Raw genomic sequence first — 19,429 nt, 5'->3', positions numbered from 1 at the left:
CGGAAAAATATCCTTTTCTGTGGCATAGATTGTTGGTCATTATTGAAATCAGTTCAAGTAAACGTTTAAAACACACCATAACACTTAATAAATACTCCTAATCTAGTAAAACACCATAAATCTGTTGGCAAGCTTATGCAGGGTGCTGTCTCGCCGCAGAATGCTTTGCTCGTTAATTCTAGCATGTTCCCCGTTTAAAACGAAAATCATGTCCAACATTCACGCTTACAACCTCGCCATGGTGCAATTCAATTATAACAGCACAACCCCGCCCCCACCGACTGAATTATATGCAACGGTCACGTCAGATTTACTCGGCGCACTTCTAGCATCAGGGAGTCCGTTCTAGTTTTCCAGCAAGAACCGAGCCTGCATGTCCAGTGTCGTTAAATCACGACCTCAAGACGGCAGCATGGATCCACTACTGGCCTTCCTCAAACTGCTCCGTACTAGTCTACTAGTACAATTGAGGGAAACTTTCGCCCAATCCACCCTGCACGGAGTCCGATTCATCACCGAGCGGGGACGTCCGTTTTGGGAACGGTTCTGCTGGTTCTGTATGGTGTCCATCAGCACGGTCACCACGTTGATAATCATCTTCAATCTGTGGGAGCGGTTCCAGACGAAGCCCACCATTACCGGGCCGGACACCGGGTCCCGCAACAATTGGACCATCTTCCCGACGGTGCTGGTCTGCCCCATGGATGTGCTGGAAGTGGTCCGAGGGGAGAAGGTGATGGCACTGCTTGACCCGTTGGCGAACTACACCGAAGTGGAACCGATGGTGGAGGCGCTGGCGGGGATTTCCTATTGGAACATGGTCACGCTGGAGGACGTGGGTTTCCTGGATGGAAAAGTGAAGAATGTGCGATCGTTCGTGTTCTACGTGGGGGCTGCGTGTGCCGATGTGCTTTCGAAATGCTGGTTCCGAGGGATGGAAATGGACTGCTGCAGCCAGTTTAGGGCAGTGTTTTCGGAGGTTGGGTTCTGCTATGGGTTTAATGCAAAATTCTACGATACCATGGCGCAGTGGTGAGTTTTTCAATATTATATCATAGTTGCTACTGATCCGTAATTGACTTAAACTATCTAAACTACACAGAGAACTATTGAATAGAGCTACCCAAGTAGCCAAAAGCTCCGTAAGTAAACTCACGAGAAACTTCAGGATATATAAGATTTTGATGAGTATCTCAGGCAGCTTTAAGCTGCTTAAGACATTCTTCAATATTTTTAATGCTCGAAAACATTGAAACGGCAAAAAATATGAAGGATATTTTTCGGATGTTCTAGGTCATCCAAACTGTCCTTGAGTTTATACGTCATAAAGTCTACAGGTGTAACAGTAACTTTTCACGTAAGATATGATCTACAGCGTTCAGTGGGTCTTTAGCAAACATTATAAGATGAGTTGGGGTTTTCTAGTTCACCCAAACTATTATTAAGTTTAGATCATAGAATCTATCGCGGCCAGAGTTTATTTTTTTTTTGTTATTTGGAGTTATATTACACGATCAACTGGACTAATTGGAGCTCATACGTGCGACTGCCGACTAGCTCAGTAGAGGAGCCTTCCTGAGACTCCCTCATAGAACACCTCAGGGTCAGCATGCTTCTCGACCAGTTATTCGCGGGCAGGGAATCTGCGCACTGTCGTACAAAGAAACTTACGTCACTTCACATTTTTAACACCTTTATTCCCGGACTTTTCCGGCCTTTTCTCCTCCCTACACTTTCCCACATTCTTAGTCTACTCTAACCTGTTTTTCACCTATTCGGAATCCCTTCTACCTTCCACCTTTCATCAGCTCCCACCATATCCTGTACGCTGGCGGCCTTACGCTCTCGGCGCACCAGTAACCTTCGAGGTAGCGATGGCGGCTTCCGTAGGCCCTTCTTGTCTTCGGGCTGTCACCGAGTGTGTTTACGGACTCGATGGACGACGGGTCTCGTTGGAACTGCCCGTCGTAGGGGGGGGGGGGGGGGGGTTGGAACGATTAGTAACTACGACCTTTTAGGTTGGCGGTCCTTTTGAAATTCTCAAGAATCATGGAGTCCAACTGGGTCACTGTCTTTCATACTCGGTCAGCGACCTAGACCATTCGTGTCCCTGTCTCATCATCGTGCCCGTTAACCCGTCCATCTTTGTTGCTTCATCACCATTCCTTCCAGGCTACCAACAGGATCTGCTTGCCCCTCTGGTGGTGGGTTTTGGAAACTGGTGGTGTAGTATGCTAGACTATTCAACTACGGTCTAGCAGATATCTAACTAACGGAGAAAACTACACAACAGATACGAACACTTCCTGCACTTGTTTATACAACACACGATTCAAATTCATACAAAATCTCTAAAAAACACTCCACACTGAACTGCGAATACTTACATACGAATATAACAAGAGTCTGTGAGATACCTTCGAGATATTCAGGGTTATCCATGATGTTCTGCAATGCATAATATGTGATCTACAACCGTAACTTTGCTTGATAATGTTGAGACACACCACATAAGCAATTGTAAGGATTGAAAGGAACTCCTGGAAGCTGGAGAAGGCACTGCACGACGCGGTTTCTATGCAAAAATTTTCTAAGGTCTTGAGTTTTGTGGCCTTATTTTTTGCGGTTTGGACTTTTCGTCAACTTTCATGGGTATAGTGTGATTGAATTCAAAATATATGCATCAGACACATGGAAGACTGCACTTACTTAGCATAGTACACAAATTACGTAGCACTAAAATCGGCCAATGCCATCTTGAAGGATATTCGGAAGAAGTTTTTTGATGGATCTTAGAAAATAAAACCTTAAGAAATCTAGGAAGATATTCCTAAAGCAGTCCCGAAATGATTTCCTGAAGCGAACTTGGAAAGAGCTTATGAAGGAATTCCGGAAGAAATGCCGGGTTAAATTCTTGGAGGGATTACAGAAGGAATTATGGAAAGAATCCATGAAAGATTCTATGAGGAATCCATCCTGAAGAATACCCGCACGGAATTTCAGAAAGAATATGTATCTGAAAAAATCCTGGTGAAGAAACTCTTAGAGGAATCACAGCAGGAATGTCTAAAAAAATCAAAGAAGGAATCCTTAAAAGAACTTCTGGAGAAACCCCAGAGAAAACTCCTGGAGGAGATATACAAATTATTTCTTCAACTACTATTTCTTCTTCTTCTTCTTTTTCTTCTTTTTCTTCTTTTTCTTCTTTTTTCTTCTTATTTTTCTTCTTTGTGGCTCTACGTTCCCACTGGGACTTGGCCTGCCTCACTTCAACTTAGTGTTCTTTGAACACTTCCACAGTTAATCATTCAAGGGCTTTCTTTGCCTACAATTGCATAAATTTGTATATTGTGAGGCAAGTATAATGATGATGCAGTTTGCCCAGGGAAGTAGAGCAAAGCTCCCGACCGGAACAGGAATCGAATCCGCCGTCTCCGGATTGTCGATCCAAAGCCTTATCCACAAGTTCGAACTGAAAACCCCACAAATTATGTAACGCAAAATCGACCTTTTGAAACCCCTTTCCTTCTCCCTATGATACACTTGTGTATAGGACCTCCTCCTGGAGGAATCCTCAAAACGAAGAATCCCACAAGAAACTTCTTGAGGAATCCCAGAAGCAACTTCTGGTATAATCACAGAACGAACGCCCAGAGCAATCGAGAAAGACATTCTTTGAGGATTTCTAAGAAGAAACTCCTGAAAGAATCATTAAAGAAACTTCTGCAGGAATCTTGATAAGAATTCTTAGGACACGTTCATTAATACAGAAAAACTTGTAGTTAGAATGCACAGAATGTTGCTAAATGACAAATTGAGAGATGAATTTGTGAAAAAAAACCTGAATTAATCCACCTATGGTAAACAGAACCCTTCTTACACTTATTAAAATTATTGTTGTATTATTCGTTAGTATGATTGTGATTTTTGGTCATTCTAGAAAATATTGTAGTTAATTGCTTTCCATAATAGAATCATCGACCATGGGCTCAACTACCAGATTTTTTTGTCTCAAAAGCGTAAATTTCATTACTCCTTAGTACTCGTGGAAAGATATCTCGGAAACAAAATGTCCAAACGGCATGAAATTTAATAGCATACTACTTGGATGCTGTAGCTTTCATTTGATGCTGAGAGAACTCAAATCGATTGACACACGGCTGATTCATTTATTATGAAGCATTTTGTCAAAGACCTCTTAAAAAGTTAAGTTGTATTACTCCAAAGTACTCCCCGAAAGATATCTCGGTTACAAAATGTCCAATCGGAATGAAATTCAAAAGCGTTCTTCTACGGTGCAGTAGCTTTCGTTTCGGGCCTTAAGAACCCGAATCGGTTGATAGACGGCTGAGAAATTTATGGTGATACACTTTGTCAAAAATATCTTAAATAATTAAGTTGTACTACTCCCTAGCACTCTTTGAAAGATATCGCGGTAACCGAACGTCCAATCAAAAAAAAAATTCAATAGCGTTCTACTAGGATGTAGTAGCTTTCGTTTGGGGCCTTAAGAACCCAAATCGGTTGATAGACGGCTGAGAAATTTATGGTGATACACTTTGTCAAAAATATCTAAAATAATTAAGTTGTACTACTCCCTAGCACTCTTTGAAAGATATCGCGGTAACCGAACGTCCAATCAAAATAAAATTCAATAGCGTTCTACTAGGATGTAGTAGCTTTCGTTTGGGGCCTTAAAAACCCAAATCGGTTGATAGACGGCTGAGAAATTTATGGTGATACACTTTGTCAAAAATATCTAAAATAATTAAGTTATACTACTCCCTAGCACTCTTTGAAAGATATCTCGGTAACCGAACGTCCAATCAAAATAAAATTCAATAGCGTTCTACTAGGATGTAGTAGCTTTCATTTGCTTCCAAGAGAACTCAAATCGGTCAACAGACGGCTGAGAACCGTGAGTGACATTTTTTTGTAACATACATACACACACACACACACACACACACACACACACACACACACACACACACACACACACACACACACACACACACACACACACACACACACACACACATACAGACATTTGCTCAGTTCGTCGAGCTGAGTTCATTGGTATATGAGACTCGGCCCTCCGGGCCTCGGATCGAAAGTCGGTTTTTCGAGCAATATTTATACCCTTCTTATGGGTGTAAGAAGGGTAAAAAGGCTTTTCCTACATACATTCCGTGATATTTTTGCTACTGTTTATTAAGCTCAAATATAACAAAGAGATAGTAGCTTTTATGTATTTGATGCAATTGCATTTTTATGTATAACTAACTTGTGTAACCAAATATGATCATAAAAAATCTGTTGACAAACGGCTGAGAAATGTATTATGATACATTTTATCAAAAATCTCTCAAAAGCGTAAATTTCATTACTCCTTAGTACTCGTGGAAAGATATCTCGGAAACAAAATGTCCAAACGGCATAAAATTTAATAGCATACTACTTGGATGCTGTAGCTTTCATTTGATGCTGAGAGAACTCAAATCGATTGACACACGGCTGATTCATTTATTATGAAGCATTTTGTCAAAGACCTCTTAAAAAGTTAAGTTGTATTACTCCAAAGTACTCCCCGAAAGATATCTCGGTTACAAAATGTCCAATCGGAATGAAATTCAAAAGCGTTCTTCTAGGGTGCAGTAGCTTTCGTTTCGAGCCTTAAGAACCCGATTCGGTTGATAGACGGCTGAGAAATTTATGGTGATACACTTTGTCAAAAATATCTAAAATAATTAAGTTGTACTACTCCCTAGCACTCTTTGTAAGATATCGCGGTAACCGAACGTCCAATCAAAAAAAAATTCAATAGCGTTCTACTAGGATGTAGTAGCTTTCATTTGCTTCCAAGAGAACTCAAATCGGTCAACAGACGGCTGAGAACCGTGAGTGACATTTTTTTGTAACATACATACACACACACATACACACACACATACACACACACGCACATACAGACATTTGCTCAATTCGTCGAGCTGAGTTGATTGGTATATGTGACTCGGCCCTGCGGGCCTCGGATCGAAAGTTGGTTTTCCAAGCGGTATTTATACCCTTCTTATGGGTGTAAGAAGGGTAAAAAAGGCTTTTCCTACATACATTCCGTGATATTTTTGCTACTGTTTATTAAGCTCAAATATTACAAAGAGATAGTAGCTTTTATATATTTGATGCAATTGCATTTTCATGCAGAGCTCCTTGCGAAACCAAATTTGATCATAAAAAAAGGCTTTTCCTACATACATTCCGTGATATTTTTGCTACTGTTTATTAAGCTCAAATATTACAAAGAGATAGTAGCTTTTATACATTTGATGCAATTGCATTTTCATGCAGAGCTCCTTGAGAAACCAAATTTGATCATAAAAAAAGGCTTTTCCTACATACATTCCGTGATATTTTTGCTACTGTTTATTAAGCTCAAATATTACAAAGAGATAGTAGCTTTTATGTATTTGATGCAATTGCATTTTCATGCAGAGCTCCTTGAGAAACCAAATATGATCATAAAAAATCTGTTGACAAACGTCTGAGAAATGTATTATGATACATTTTATCAAAAATCTCTCAAAAGCGTAAATTTCATTACTCCTTAGTACTCGTGGAAAGATATCTCGGAAACAAAATGTCCAAACGGCATGAAATTTAATAGCATACTACTTGGATGCTGTAGCTTTCATTTGATGCTGAGAGAACTCAAATCGATTGCACACGGCTGATTCATTTATTATGAAGCATTTTGTCAAAGACCTCTTAAAAAGTTAAGTTGTATTACTCCAAAGTACTCCCCGAAAGATATCTCGGTTACAAAATGTCCAATCGGAATGAAATTCAAAAGCGTTCTTCTAGGGTGCAGTAGCTTTCGTTTGGGGCCTTAAGAACCCAAATCGGTTGATAGACGGCTGAGAAATTTATGGTGATACACTTTGTCAAAAATATCTAAAATAATTAAGTTGTACTACTCCCTAGCACTCTTTGAAAGATATCTCGGTAACCGAACGTCCAATCAAAAAAAAAAATCAATAGCGTTCTACTAGAATGTAGTAGCTTTCGTTTGGGGCCTTAAGAACCCAAATCGGTTGATAGACGGCTGAGAAATTTATGGTGATACACTTTGTCAAAAATATCTAAAATAATTAAGTTGTACTACTCCCTAGCACTCTTTGAAAGATATCTCGGTAACAGAACGTCCAATCAAAAAAAAATCAATAGCGTTCTACTAGAATGTAGTAGCTTTCGTTTGGGGCCTTAAGAACCCAAATCGGTTGATAGACGGCTGAGAAATTTATGGTGATACACTTTGTCAAAAATATCTAAAATAATTAAGTTGTACTACTCCCTAGCACTCTTTGAAAGATATCTCGGTAACCGAACGTCCAATCAAAAAAAAAAATCAATAGCGTTCTACTAGAATGTAGTAGCTTTCGTTTGGGGCCTTAAGAACCCAAATCGGTTGATAGACGGCTGAGAAATTTATGGTGATACACTTTGTCAAAAATATCTAAAATAATTAAGTTGTACTACTCCCTAGCACTCTTTGAAAGATATCTCGGTAACAGAACGTCCAATCAAAAAAAAATCAATAGCGTTCTACTAGAATGTAGTAGCTTTCGTTTGGGGCCTTAAGAACCCAAATCGGTTGATAGACGGCTGAGAAATTTATGGTGATACACTTTGTCAAAAATATCTAAAATAATTAAGTTGTACTACTCCCTAGCACTCTTTGAAAGATATCTCGGTAACCGAACGTCCAATCAAAAAAAAAAATCAATAGCGTTCTACTAGAATGTAGTAGCTTTCGTTTGGGGCCTTAAGAACCCAAATCGGTTGATAGACGGCTGAGAAATTTATGGTGATACACTTTGTCAAAAATATCTAAAATAATTAAGTTGTACTACTCCCTAGCACTCTTTGAAAGATATCTCGGTAACCGAACGTCCAATCAAAAAAAAAAATCAATAGCGTTCTACTAGAATGTAGTAGCTTTCGTTTGGGGCCTTAAGAACCCAAATCGGTTGATAGACGGCTGAGAAATTTATGGTGATACACTTTGACAAAAATATCTAAAATAATTAAGTTGTACTACTCCCTAGCACTCTTTGAAAGATATCTCGGTAACAGAACGTCCAATCAAAAAAAAATCAATAGCGTTCTACTAGAATGTAGTAGCTTTCGTTTGGGGCCTTAAGAACCCAAATCGGTTGATAGACGGCTGAGAAATTTATGGTGATACACTTTGTCAAAAATATCTAAAATAATTAAGTTGTACTACTCCCTAGCACTCTTTGAAAGATATCTCGGTAACCGAACGTCCAATCAAAATAAAATTCAATAGCGTTCTACTAGGATGTAGTAGCTTTCATTTGCTTCCAAGAGAACTCAAATCGGTCAACAGATGGCTGAGAACCGTGAGTGACATTTTTTTGTAACATACATACACACACACATACACACACACACACACATACACACACACACACATACACACACACACGCACATACAGACATTTGCTCAATTCGTCGAGCTGAGTTGATTGGTATATGTGACTCGGCCCTGCGGGCCTCGGATCGAAAGTCGGTTTTCCAAGCGGTATTTATACCCTTCTTATGGGTGTAAGAAGGGTAAAAAGGCTTTTCCTACATACATTCCGTGATATTTTTGCTACTGTTTATTAAGCTCAAATATTACAAAGAGATAGTAGCTTTTATGTATTTGATGCAATTGCATTTTCATGCAGAGCTCCTTGAGAAACCAAATATGATCATAAAAAATCTGTTGACAAACGTCTGAGAAATGTATTATGATACATTTTATCAAAAATCTCTCAAAAGCGTAAATTTCATTACTCCTTAGTACTCGTGGAAAGATATCTCGGAAACAAAATGTCCAAACGGCATGAAATTTAATAGCATACTACTTGGATGCTGTAGCTTTCATTTGATGCTGAGAGAACTCAAATCGATTGCACACGGCTGATTCATTTATTATGAAGCATTTTGTCAAAGACCTCTTAAAAAGTTAAGTTGTATTACTCCAAAGTACTCCCCGAAAGATATCTCGGTTACAAAATGTCCAATCGGAATGAAATTCAATAGCGTTCTACTAGAATGTAGTAGCTTTCGTTTGGGGCCTTAAGAACCCAAATCGGTTGATAGACGGCTGAGAAATTTATGGTGATACACTTTGTCAAAAATATCTAAAATAATTAAGTTGTACTACTCCCTAGCACTCTTTGAAAGATATCTCGGTAACCGAACGTCCAATCAAAAAAAAAAATCAATAGCGTTCTACTAGAATGTAGTAGCTTTCGTTTGGGGCCTTAAGAACCCAAATCGGTTGATAGACGGCTGAGAAATTTATGGTGATACACTTTGTCAAAAATATCTAAAATAATTAAGTTGTACTACTCCCTAGCACTCTTTGAAAGATATCTCGGTAACCGAACGTCCAATCAAAATAAAATTCAATAGCGTTCTACTAGGATGTAGTAGCTTTCATTTGCTTCCAAGAGAACTCAAATCGGTCAACAGATGGCTGAGAACCGTGAGTGACATTTTTTTGTAACATACATACACACACACATACACACACACACACATACACACACACGCACATACAGACATTTGCTCAATTCGTCGAGCTGAGTTGATTGGTATATGTGACTCGGCCCTGCGGGCCTCGGATCGAAAGTCGGTTTTCCAAGCGGTATTTATACCCTTCTTATGGGTGTAAGAAGGGTAAAAAGGCTTTTCCTACATACATTCCGTGATATTTTTGCTACTGTTTATTAAGCTCAAATATTACAAAGAGATAGTAGCTTTTATGTATTTGATGCAATTGCATTTTCATGTAGAGCTAACTTGGGAAACCAGATTTGGTCATAAAATAGGCTTTTCCTACATACATTCCGTGATATTTTTGCTACTGTTTATTAAGCTCAAATATTACAAAGAGATAATAGCTTTTATGTATTTGATGCAGTTGCATTTTCATGTAGAGCTAGCTTGAGAAACCAAATTTGATCATAAATAAAAAAGGCTTTTCCTACATACATTCCGTGATATTTTTGCTACTGTTTATTAAGCTCAAATATTACAAAGAGATAGTAGCTTTTATACATTTGATGCAATTGCATTTTCATGCAGAGCTCCTTGAGAAACCAAATATGATCATAAAAAATCTGTTGACAAACGTCTGAGAAATGTATTATGATACATTTTATCAAAAATCTCTCAAAAGCGTAAATTTCATTACTCCTTAGTACTCGTGGAAAGATATCTCGGAAACAAAATGTCCAAACGGCATGAAATTTAATAGCATACTACTTGGATGCTGTAGCTTTCATTTGATGCTGAGAGAACTCAAATCGATTGCACACGGCTGATTCATTTATTATGAAGCATTTTGTCAAAGACCTCTTAAAAAGTTAAGTTGTATTACTCCAAAGTACTCCCCGAAAGATATCTCGGTTACAAAATGTCCAATCGGAATGAAATTCAAAAGCGTTCTTCTAGGGTGCAGTAGCTTTCGTTTCGGGCCTTAAGAACCCGAATCGGTTGATAGACGGCTGAGAAATTTATGGTGATACACTTTGTCAAAAATATCTAAAATAATTAAGTTGTACTACTCCCTAGCACTCTTTGAAAGATATCTCGGTAACCGAACGTCCAATCAAAAAAAAATCAATAGCGTTCTACTAGAATGTAGTAGCTTTCGTTTGGGGCCTTAAGAACCCAAATCGGTTGATAGACGGCTGAGAAATTTATGGTGATACACTTTGTCAAAAATATCTAAAATAATTAAGTTGTACTACTCCCTAGCACTCTTTGAAAGATATCTCGGTAACCGAACGTCCAATCAAAATAAAATTCAATAGCGTTCTACTAGGATGTAGTAGCTTTCATTTGCTTCCAAGAGAACTCAAATCGGTCAACAGATGGCTGAGAACCGTGAGTGACATTTTTTTGTAACATACATACACACACACACACATACACACACACGCACATACAGACATTTGCTCAATTCGTCGAGCTGAGTTGATTGGTATATGTGACTCGGCCCTGCGGGCCTCGGATCGAAAGTCGGTTTTCCAAGCGGTATTTATACCCTTCTTATGGGTGTAAGAAGGGTAAAACGCGTTCTGTTAAACCGGTGCTTTAACCGACTAAGCCACAGTTAGTTGGTAGTTGGTTAAAGCACCGGTCTAGCGAATACGGGGTCGTGGGTTCGAATCCCACCAGAACGCAATTTTTTTCACAAATCAACAACATTCTGTCCTTCTAACTACAAGTTTTTCTGTATGTTTATGATATACCAACAAATCTGGTAAATGTCAGTAAAGGGCAACATATATCAGTGTACGTTCATTAATTACGTGACGCAAAAATAAATAGTTTTTAACTCAGACCACCTTCCCCCTATGTCACATTTTTTGTGTGACCTATGCAGTTTTGGTATCTTCACGCTTTGCTCATCCACACTTCCCCCTAAAAGCGAAATCCCCGAAGAAAGTCTTGGAAAAATGTTGAATGAAATATCCGGAAGGAATTCCTGGGGGAATCTCGGAAGGAATTTCAGAATGAACTTCTGATGGAATCACAATAGAAAATCCTTGAGGAAAACTGGGATTCCTCAAGAAAGTAACCCTTCTAAGATTCCTGAGGGAATTTCTATCAGAGTTAACTATTTTGAGAACTCGTCTAGGAGTGTGATTTGAAATTCCGCAAAGAGTACTTTCTAAGATTCTTTCTGGGGTTCTTTCTGTGAAGCGTCTAGGAATTCCTTCGGGGATTTCTCAAAGAGTTTCTTCTGGGGTTCCTCCTTTAGAAGATTCCTCCTTCTTAGCTTTCTCCAGGAATTATTTTTATAATTCTTTCATGAGTTGCTTCTGAGATCTTTAAATGAGTTTTTTTCTGAGCTTCCTCTAGTACCTTCCGGAATTCTTTTTGAGACTTCTCCAGAAGCTCACTCCAGGATTTTCATCCGAAATCCATCCACGAGTTACTTCTGGGATTTTTTAGGAATTCTTCCTAAGATTCGCACAGGAGTTCCTGCAATGATCCCCACACAAATTCCATCTGAAATTCATGCACGAGCTCCTTCTGGGAGATCTTTTGAGGAACCCTTCTTTGATTTACCTAGGCGTTCTTTCTGGGAATTCTCCAGGAGTTTTTTGGAATTGCTATAAGAACTTCTTACAGGTTTTCTTTCAGGAACTTCTTACGCCCAACTAACATTTTCAGCGGTATAAGCTTCAGTCATTTGCTTTCTGTTGTGTAACCATTGAATTGAAGCAATCAAAGCTGAGTAAAAGGGAAGCTAGTCAAATATTAACCATAAGCTAATACACGACTGCAAAACAAGCACCATACAGCTGCCAAACTCGGTTTACAAAAATCAATCACTTGTCACTGGGGCTGCCTTTACTGCACTCTGTTCCAACTCCGGGAGATTTCCCGGAAGATGTGAAAACTTGAACAAATCGAATAGGAGTCCCCACTAACAAAACAGCTGCTACTATACAGCACAATTCCTAATACTGACAAATCCACAAACCAGAAGCGCTTTGAAGGCCGTTATGCGATATAATTACAGATAGAAGCTGTAATAAAGAAACTGTTGGAATACCAACACGGCTTGTCGGATGTAAACGTTTAATTTGGGGATGCCGTATAACTATTATTTAACAACTGCGAAAAGGCTGAAAAAGCGCCTTCTCAAGATGTTATTCAGTTAGTGGTTATATAGGAACCGATAAAAGAGCTACGACTTCGTGGCATAGAAGCTGCTCGCACAACATATACATGTGGATTAAGTTCGCCAGATTCATTGGTATAGGGCTTGCATAGAAGCTTCCGTCCACATGTACAACACAGTAACTCAGCATCAAGCCGTATTGAGGACGCTTTGTTGACGTTTACATCTATATATATAAAAATGAGTTTGAAGTCCCTTTGAGGCAACAAAACTTACGAACGGGTGAACCAATCAGGATGACTTATGCAGGGTTTGTTTCGTATTCATGGTGGCTGTGTTTATATTCAGAAAAAGTTACGGAAATTATTTAAAAAAGTATTAAAATTGTGAAAATACAGATTTTTTATGAGCCGGGAACAAATTCAGGATGATGGAAATTAAATCAATCTAGAGTGCGTTGCTGCGATACCCCCAACAGTTGTCAAACCACCGCAGCTTGGCAAGACAAAGTTTGCCGGGACAGCTAGTTCATAATAAATGTTAGTTGGGCGGACTTTCTCCTGGGTTTGCTGGCGGGATATGCGCAGGAACTCATTCCAGATTCCCTTCAGGAACTCCTTCTGGGATTCTTCGGGGGCTCTTCGGGAACCCGGGTTTCTCCCTGAGGTTTCATCCGAGATTCTCTCAAGAACTCCTTCTGGGATTTCTTCAGGAAATCCTTCCAGGATTCCTACAGAAACTCTTTCAAGATTCCTTCAGGAACCATTTGCGGGATCCCTGTCCATACTTTTTTAATTCATGCGGAATGTTCTGGAATTATATCAGATGTTTTTCTGATGGAATTCCTTATGGAATGACAACTATGCGTTTCTCATTACATTCATACAGGACTTCCTTCAGCAATTCCTCCAACGACTGCTTACTTACTTCCTCCGCAAGTTTTGTAAGGAATCGCCCAGAAAATTCTTCTGAGTTCCCTCCACTAGTCATACCAATAGTTCTCGGAATTAAAATCTATATCCCAGAAAAAAAAACCTCTAAGGACTTTCCAAAAAGGGAATCTCACAACAAACTCGTGGAGAAATCTCAGAAGGCATTCATGCAGGAATCTCGAAAACAATTCCCTGAGTATTCCTAAAACTGTTGGAGGATCCCGAGAGGAGTTCCTGGAGACATTCCAGAAGGAATCTCTGAAGCAATTCCTTCAGGATTCACTACAGGCATCCCACAAATAAATCCTGGAAATGTCCCAGAAGGAACCTCTTCAAGACTTTTAGAAAAAAGTCCTGGAAAAAATCCAGAAGTAACTTCTGATGGAGGAAAACCTCCTAGAATAATCTTGAGTTTTTCTGAAATCACAACTAAAATTCCTGGGAGGTTCTGGTAGACTTTCTGAAACCAATAGAGATTCTCTAACCTCTACCTGTGCTCCAAGTATAAATTCTTGAAGTTTTTGAACAAATTTCCTAGCAATAGTTAGAAAATAATGAGAATAACTGCTTCCACTCATTTCTATTTCGATTTTGATTATAAATTCTGAAACGAAGGCGATGAAGTTTCCGGAAGTATTTGGAAGAAAAAAATCCTTCCTGAATCGTTCCGAGAATCCTACCAGAATATTTCAAAATGTGAGGTTCACGTGCTTAAGAAAATGTTCTGATTCATGACTTGCTGGTGACATCCGTCCAGAAGCTTCTTCTGGAATTCCATCCAGAACTCACCCAGGGATTTCTTCCACGGTTTCTGCACAAAGTTCTACCAGAACTATTCCACGACTTTCATAAGACTTTTCTGAGGGATTATTTAGGATTCCCTTAAAAGTTACCTCTCACCTTTATACTGAGATTCCTAAAAAGGTTTTATCTGGGATTCTTCCAGGAAGTCATCCCCGTATTCCTCCAGATAATTATTCCAGGATTTTTTAAGGAATTACATCTGTTCGTCCTAAAGTATCCCTAGATTATCCCTTCCGGGTTCCTCCCATTGTTCTTCCTGGGATTCCTCTAGGATATCCTTCTGAAATATGCGCAGAATCTCGAAGCCGCGTTGCCAGACGAGGGCTAGCTCGATGAGGCCCCTCTAGAGGACTGCTGGAGTACAGTGAAAGCAGCCATCAACGACGCAGCCGAGAGCACCATCGGGTACGTGGAACGGAATCGACGGAACGAATGGTTTGACGAAGAGTGCAGAACGGTTTTGGAGGAGAAGAACGCAGCGAGGGCGGTAATGCTGCAGCAAGGGACTCGACAGAACGTGGAACGTTACAAACAGAAGCGGAAACAGCAGACCCGCCTCTTTCGGGAGAAAAAGCGCCGCCTGGAAGAAGCGGAGTGTGAAGAAATGGAACTGCTGTGCCGTTCCCAAGAAACACGGAAGTTCTATCAGAAGCTCAACGCATCCCGCAACGGCTTCGTGCCGCGAGCCGAAATATGCAGGGATAAAGACGGAGGCCTCTTGACGGACGGACGTGAGGTGATCGAAAGGTGGAAGCAGCACTTCGATCAGCACCTGAACGGCGTGGAGAACGTAGGCACGGGAGCCCACGGCAACGGAAGGAACGACGACGCCAGTGCAGCGGAGGACGGAAATGAACCAACTCCCACGCTGAGGGAAGTTAAGGATGCCATTCACCAGCTCAAAAACAACAAAGCAGCTGGTAAGGATGGTATAGCAGCTGAACTCATCAAGATGGGCCCAGAAAAGTTGGCCACCTGTGCATCGGCTGATAGTCAGGATCTGGGAAACCGAACAGCTACCGGAGGAGTGGAAGGAAGGGGTAATCTGCCCCATTCACAAGAAAGGCGACCATTTGGAATGTGAGAACTTCAGTGCTATCCCAGATCATCTTCTGTCGTCTGTCACCTAAAACAAATGAGTTCGTGGGAAGTTATCAAGCCGGCTTCATCGACGGCCGGTCGACAACGGACCAGATCTTTACCGTACGGCAAATCCTCCAGAAATGCCGTGAATACCAGGTCCCAACGCACCACCTGTTCATCGACTTCAAAGCGGCATACGATAGTATCGACCGCGCAGAGCTATGGAGAATCATGGACGAAAACGGCTTTCCTGGGAAGCTGACTAGACTGATTAAAGCAACGATGGACGGTGTGCAAAACTGCGTAAGGGTTTCGGGTGAACTATCCAGTTCATTCGTATCTCACCGGGGACTGCGACAAGGTGACGGACTCTCATGTCTACTCTTCAACATCGCGCTGGAAGGTGTGATGCGACGAGCCGGGCTCAACAGCCGGGGAACGATTTTCACAAAATCCGGTCAATTTGTGTGCTTTGCGGACGACATGGACATTATCGCTAGAACATTTGGAACGGTGGCAGAACTGTACACCCGCCTGAAACGCGAAGCAGCAAAGGTCGGACTGGTGGTGAATGCCTCAAAAACAAAGTACATGCTGGTAGGCGGAACCGAACACGACCGGATCCGTCTGGGTAGTAATGTTACGATAGACGGGGATACTTTCGAGGTGGTGGAGGAATTCGTCTACCTCGGATCCTTACTGACGGCTGACAACAACGTGAGCCGTGAAATTCGGAGGCGCATCATCAGCGGAAGTCGGGCCTACTACGGGCTCCAGAAGAAACTGCGGTCGAAAAAGATTCACCCACGCACCAAATGCACCATGTACAAAACGCTAATAAGACCGGCGATCCTCTACGGGCACGAGACATGAACCATGCTCGAGGAGGACCTACAAGCACTCGGAGTTTTCGAGCGACGCGTGCTAAGAACGATCTTCGGCGGTGTGCAGGAGAACGGTGTGTGGCGGAGAAGGATGAACCACGAGCTCGCTGCACTTTACGGCGAACCCAGCATCCAGAAGGTGGCCAAAGCCGGAAGGAGACGGTGGGCAGGGCATGTTGCAAGAATGCCGGACAACAACCCTGCAAAGCTGGTGTTTGCAACGGATCCGGTTGGCACAAGAAGGCGTGGAGCGCAGAGAGCACGATGGGCGGACCAGGTGGAGCGTGACTTGGCGAGCATTGGGCGCGACCGAGGATGGAGAGCGGCAGCCACAAACCGAGTATTGTGGCGTACTATTGTTGATTATGTCTTGTATTAATGATGTTGAACAAATAAATGTATGTATCCTTCTGAAATACGCCTTCTGGGATTCTTCCAGGAATTTCACCAGAGATTTCCGGGATTCCTCCAGAAGTTCTTTCCTGGATTGCTTTAGGAATTCATTCCGAAATTTCTTCAATAACTCCTTCCAAAATTCTTGCAGGAACTTCATCCGGGATTTCTTCGGGATTTCTCCAAGAATTCCGTGCAAGATTTCTCCAGCAGTTCCTTCTGAGATTTCTACAAGAATTTGTTTGGGAATTCTGAGATTTATCTAGTAAATCCACTGGCATAGCCACGGGGGGGGGGTTTCAGGGTTAAAATCAGAGCCAACATTTGTGGAACAAATTTTCAGTGTAGAGCGCTTTGCAACGAAAATTTTTTTCGGCTGCGCCGCTATTTTCAAACTACGAATACAATTACTCATTACTGTTTACAAAATGTAAGTGTCAAATCAAAAATGGTATCATTGACCGTTGAAAACCTCTCCCAGAGACAATTTCTGGCTACGCCACTGAGTAAATCCATTCGAGAATCCTCCAAAACTTCTTCCGGTATTTATGCAAGAACATCCTCCATGACCAACCTCCGGAATTCTTTCAGGAATCACTTCCGGGGTTTGTTTCAAGAATTTCTTCTGGAGCTGCGGGAACTCCTTCCAGGATTCATCCAAAAACTTCTTCCGGATATCTATCGAATTCTTAGAAATCTCTGAGGGGTTTACCAATCAAAATTATCAAAAAAAAAAAAATCAACAAAATTTTCCTAGATATTTTTGAAGAAATATCTAAATAACTTTCTGAAAGGAATCATTAATAAATACACAAATAAAATTTGTCTTGATTTGTCTTTATTGAAGAGACTTTCAGCCCTTGGCTGGTTCGACTCGATTCAAATAAAATGCCGAAGCCAATTTCAACTGAATTGCCGAAAGATTCACAAAAAAACATCAAAAGAAGTAACGTCAGTTTTCAGCTGGATTCTTCTTGAAATTTCCGAAATAATTACCAAAAGAATTACAGAAAGAATGTCTTACAAATTTCCGGGGAATTCCCAAATAAAGGATATCTGAAAGCACTTTTCAAATTAATTGGGAAAGTCTATTTCAACTGGATTGCTGAAAGAATTACTAAATTTTTTACCGAAAAAAATCATTAGAAATGTTCGCAGGAATTTCGAATTCAATCTCACAGGAATTTCCAGTGAATTGAAGTGAATTTCAACTGCATTCCAGACAAAATTGGCGAAGTTATTACAAAAATACCTAAGAAATTTTCGGATGTATTCTCAAGCAATTTATCGAAGGGCATCTCAAAAGAATGTTCAAATAAATGATAATAGACTGAATTTCGATTGAAATTCCCGAAGTATTTCCCAAATTATCGAAGGAGATGCCGAAGAAATCCATAATTTATTTGTCAAAAAATGGAAAGAATTTCCAAACAAATAAACGAACAAAATATAGACAAACAAATTGTTACAGGAATTCATAAAGAAATTTCAGAAGTTTAGGAGTTTGAAGCTCTTCCCAAAGAATTCCTAGAGTAAATACCGAAAGAGTTCTAGTAGAAACCTGTATAGAAATATTTAATATAATCAACAAAATAATTTCTTAAAATTATGACGAAAACGTTTCAAAAAAATGCTCTAGTATTTCAAATTTTTGGAAGAATTTATAAATATTTTTTTAAGAAACTCAAAGCTTTTTGCGTAGAAATTGCTACAGTGATTACTGGAAAAGTTCTAGATGAAATCTGTAAAGGAACATTACTTACAATCGACGAAGAAATTCCCCGAAATGTGGACGAAAAAGATTTAAAAGAAATTGCTCAAGCATTTCCCAAAAGAATTGCTCAAATTAATTGCCACAACATTTTTACAAGTGATTTTGAAAATGATTAACTACAAAATTTCCACAAATGTTTTTGCAGCGAACTCCAAATAAATTGTTTGAGTAATTCTCCAAAAATATTCGAAGCAAATCCTCAAAAATTTTCTGAAGAAATTCCATAATTAATTTATCAAGAAAATTTTAAGAATTACCAAATAAATTCCCCAAAATATTGCCTCAAGATTTTTCAAAGAAGTTGCATGGGATATTTCCAAAAGAATTTCCGAAGGAATTGTTTAAGAAATTGCGGAAAAGAATCCCAGATAAATTTCCAAAACAAGGAATTCGCAAAAGGATCATCAAAAAAATATTGAAGAAGGAATTTCAAGATCAATTGCTGTAGAAGTGCACAAAGAAATTTTCGATAAAATTCTCTTACAGATATTCGAATGAATTTCAAAAAAAAAACTACCATAAAATTTCTCAATTCTCAAGTTGTTTTCCGAAATTTTTTTCAAAGAAAATTGCCAAAGGAAAGGAATTCTCTAAACTCTCGGCGGAATCCCTGAAGAAACTCCTAGAACTCCTATCTGAAGGAACGCAACAAAAAACTCTACAGGAACTCCAGAAACATTCTGAGAAAGAAATTCCTTTGGGAATTCCTGTAATAACTTTTGGACAAATCCCTGAAAGTATCCCTGTTGGAATTCCTACAAAAGCATCCCTATGAAACCCTGAAGAAAGGCAGGAACGAATTCATGAAGTAACTCTTTGAAAAATACAAGAAGAAACGCCTAGA

General features: G+C 39.9%; 1 protein-coding gene across 1 annotated transcript in view; it reads left to right on the top strand.

Annotated features, from left to right (window-relative positions):
* Nucleotides 1-412: 412 nt before the first annotated feature.
* LOC115256741 (sodium channel protein Nach-like) overlaps nucleotides 413-19,429 on the top strand; it is a 28,346-nt gene continuing 9,329 nt past the window's right edge. Inside the window, exon 1 of the mRNA XM_029855682.2 lies at nucleotides 413-1,032. Within this exon, the coding sequence (XP_029711542.2) occupies nucleotides 413-1,032 (620 nt within the window). The remainder of the gene's footprint in view (nucleotides 1,033-19,429) is intronic.

Source organism: Aedes albopictus, chromosome 1 (genome assembly GCF_035046485.1).
Source record: "Aedes albopictus strain Foshan chromosome 1, AalbF5, whole genome shotgun sequence".
Lineage (NCBI taxonomy): Eukaryota > Metazoa > Arthropoda > Insecta > Diptera > Culicidae > Aedes > Aedes albopictus.
Note: the sequence above shows the minus strand (reverse complement) of the source record. Positions and strands in the feature narration are given on the sequence as shown.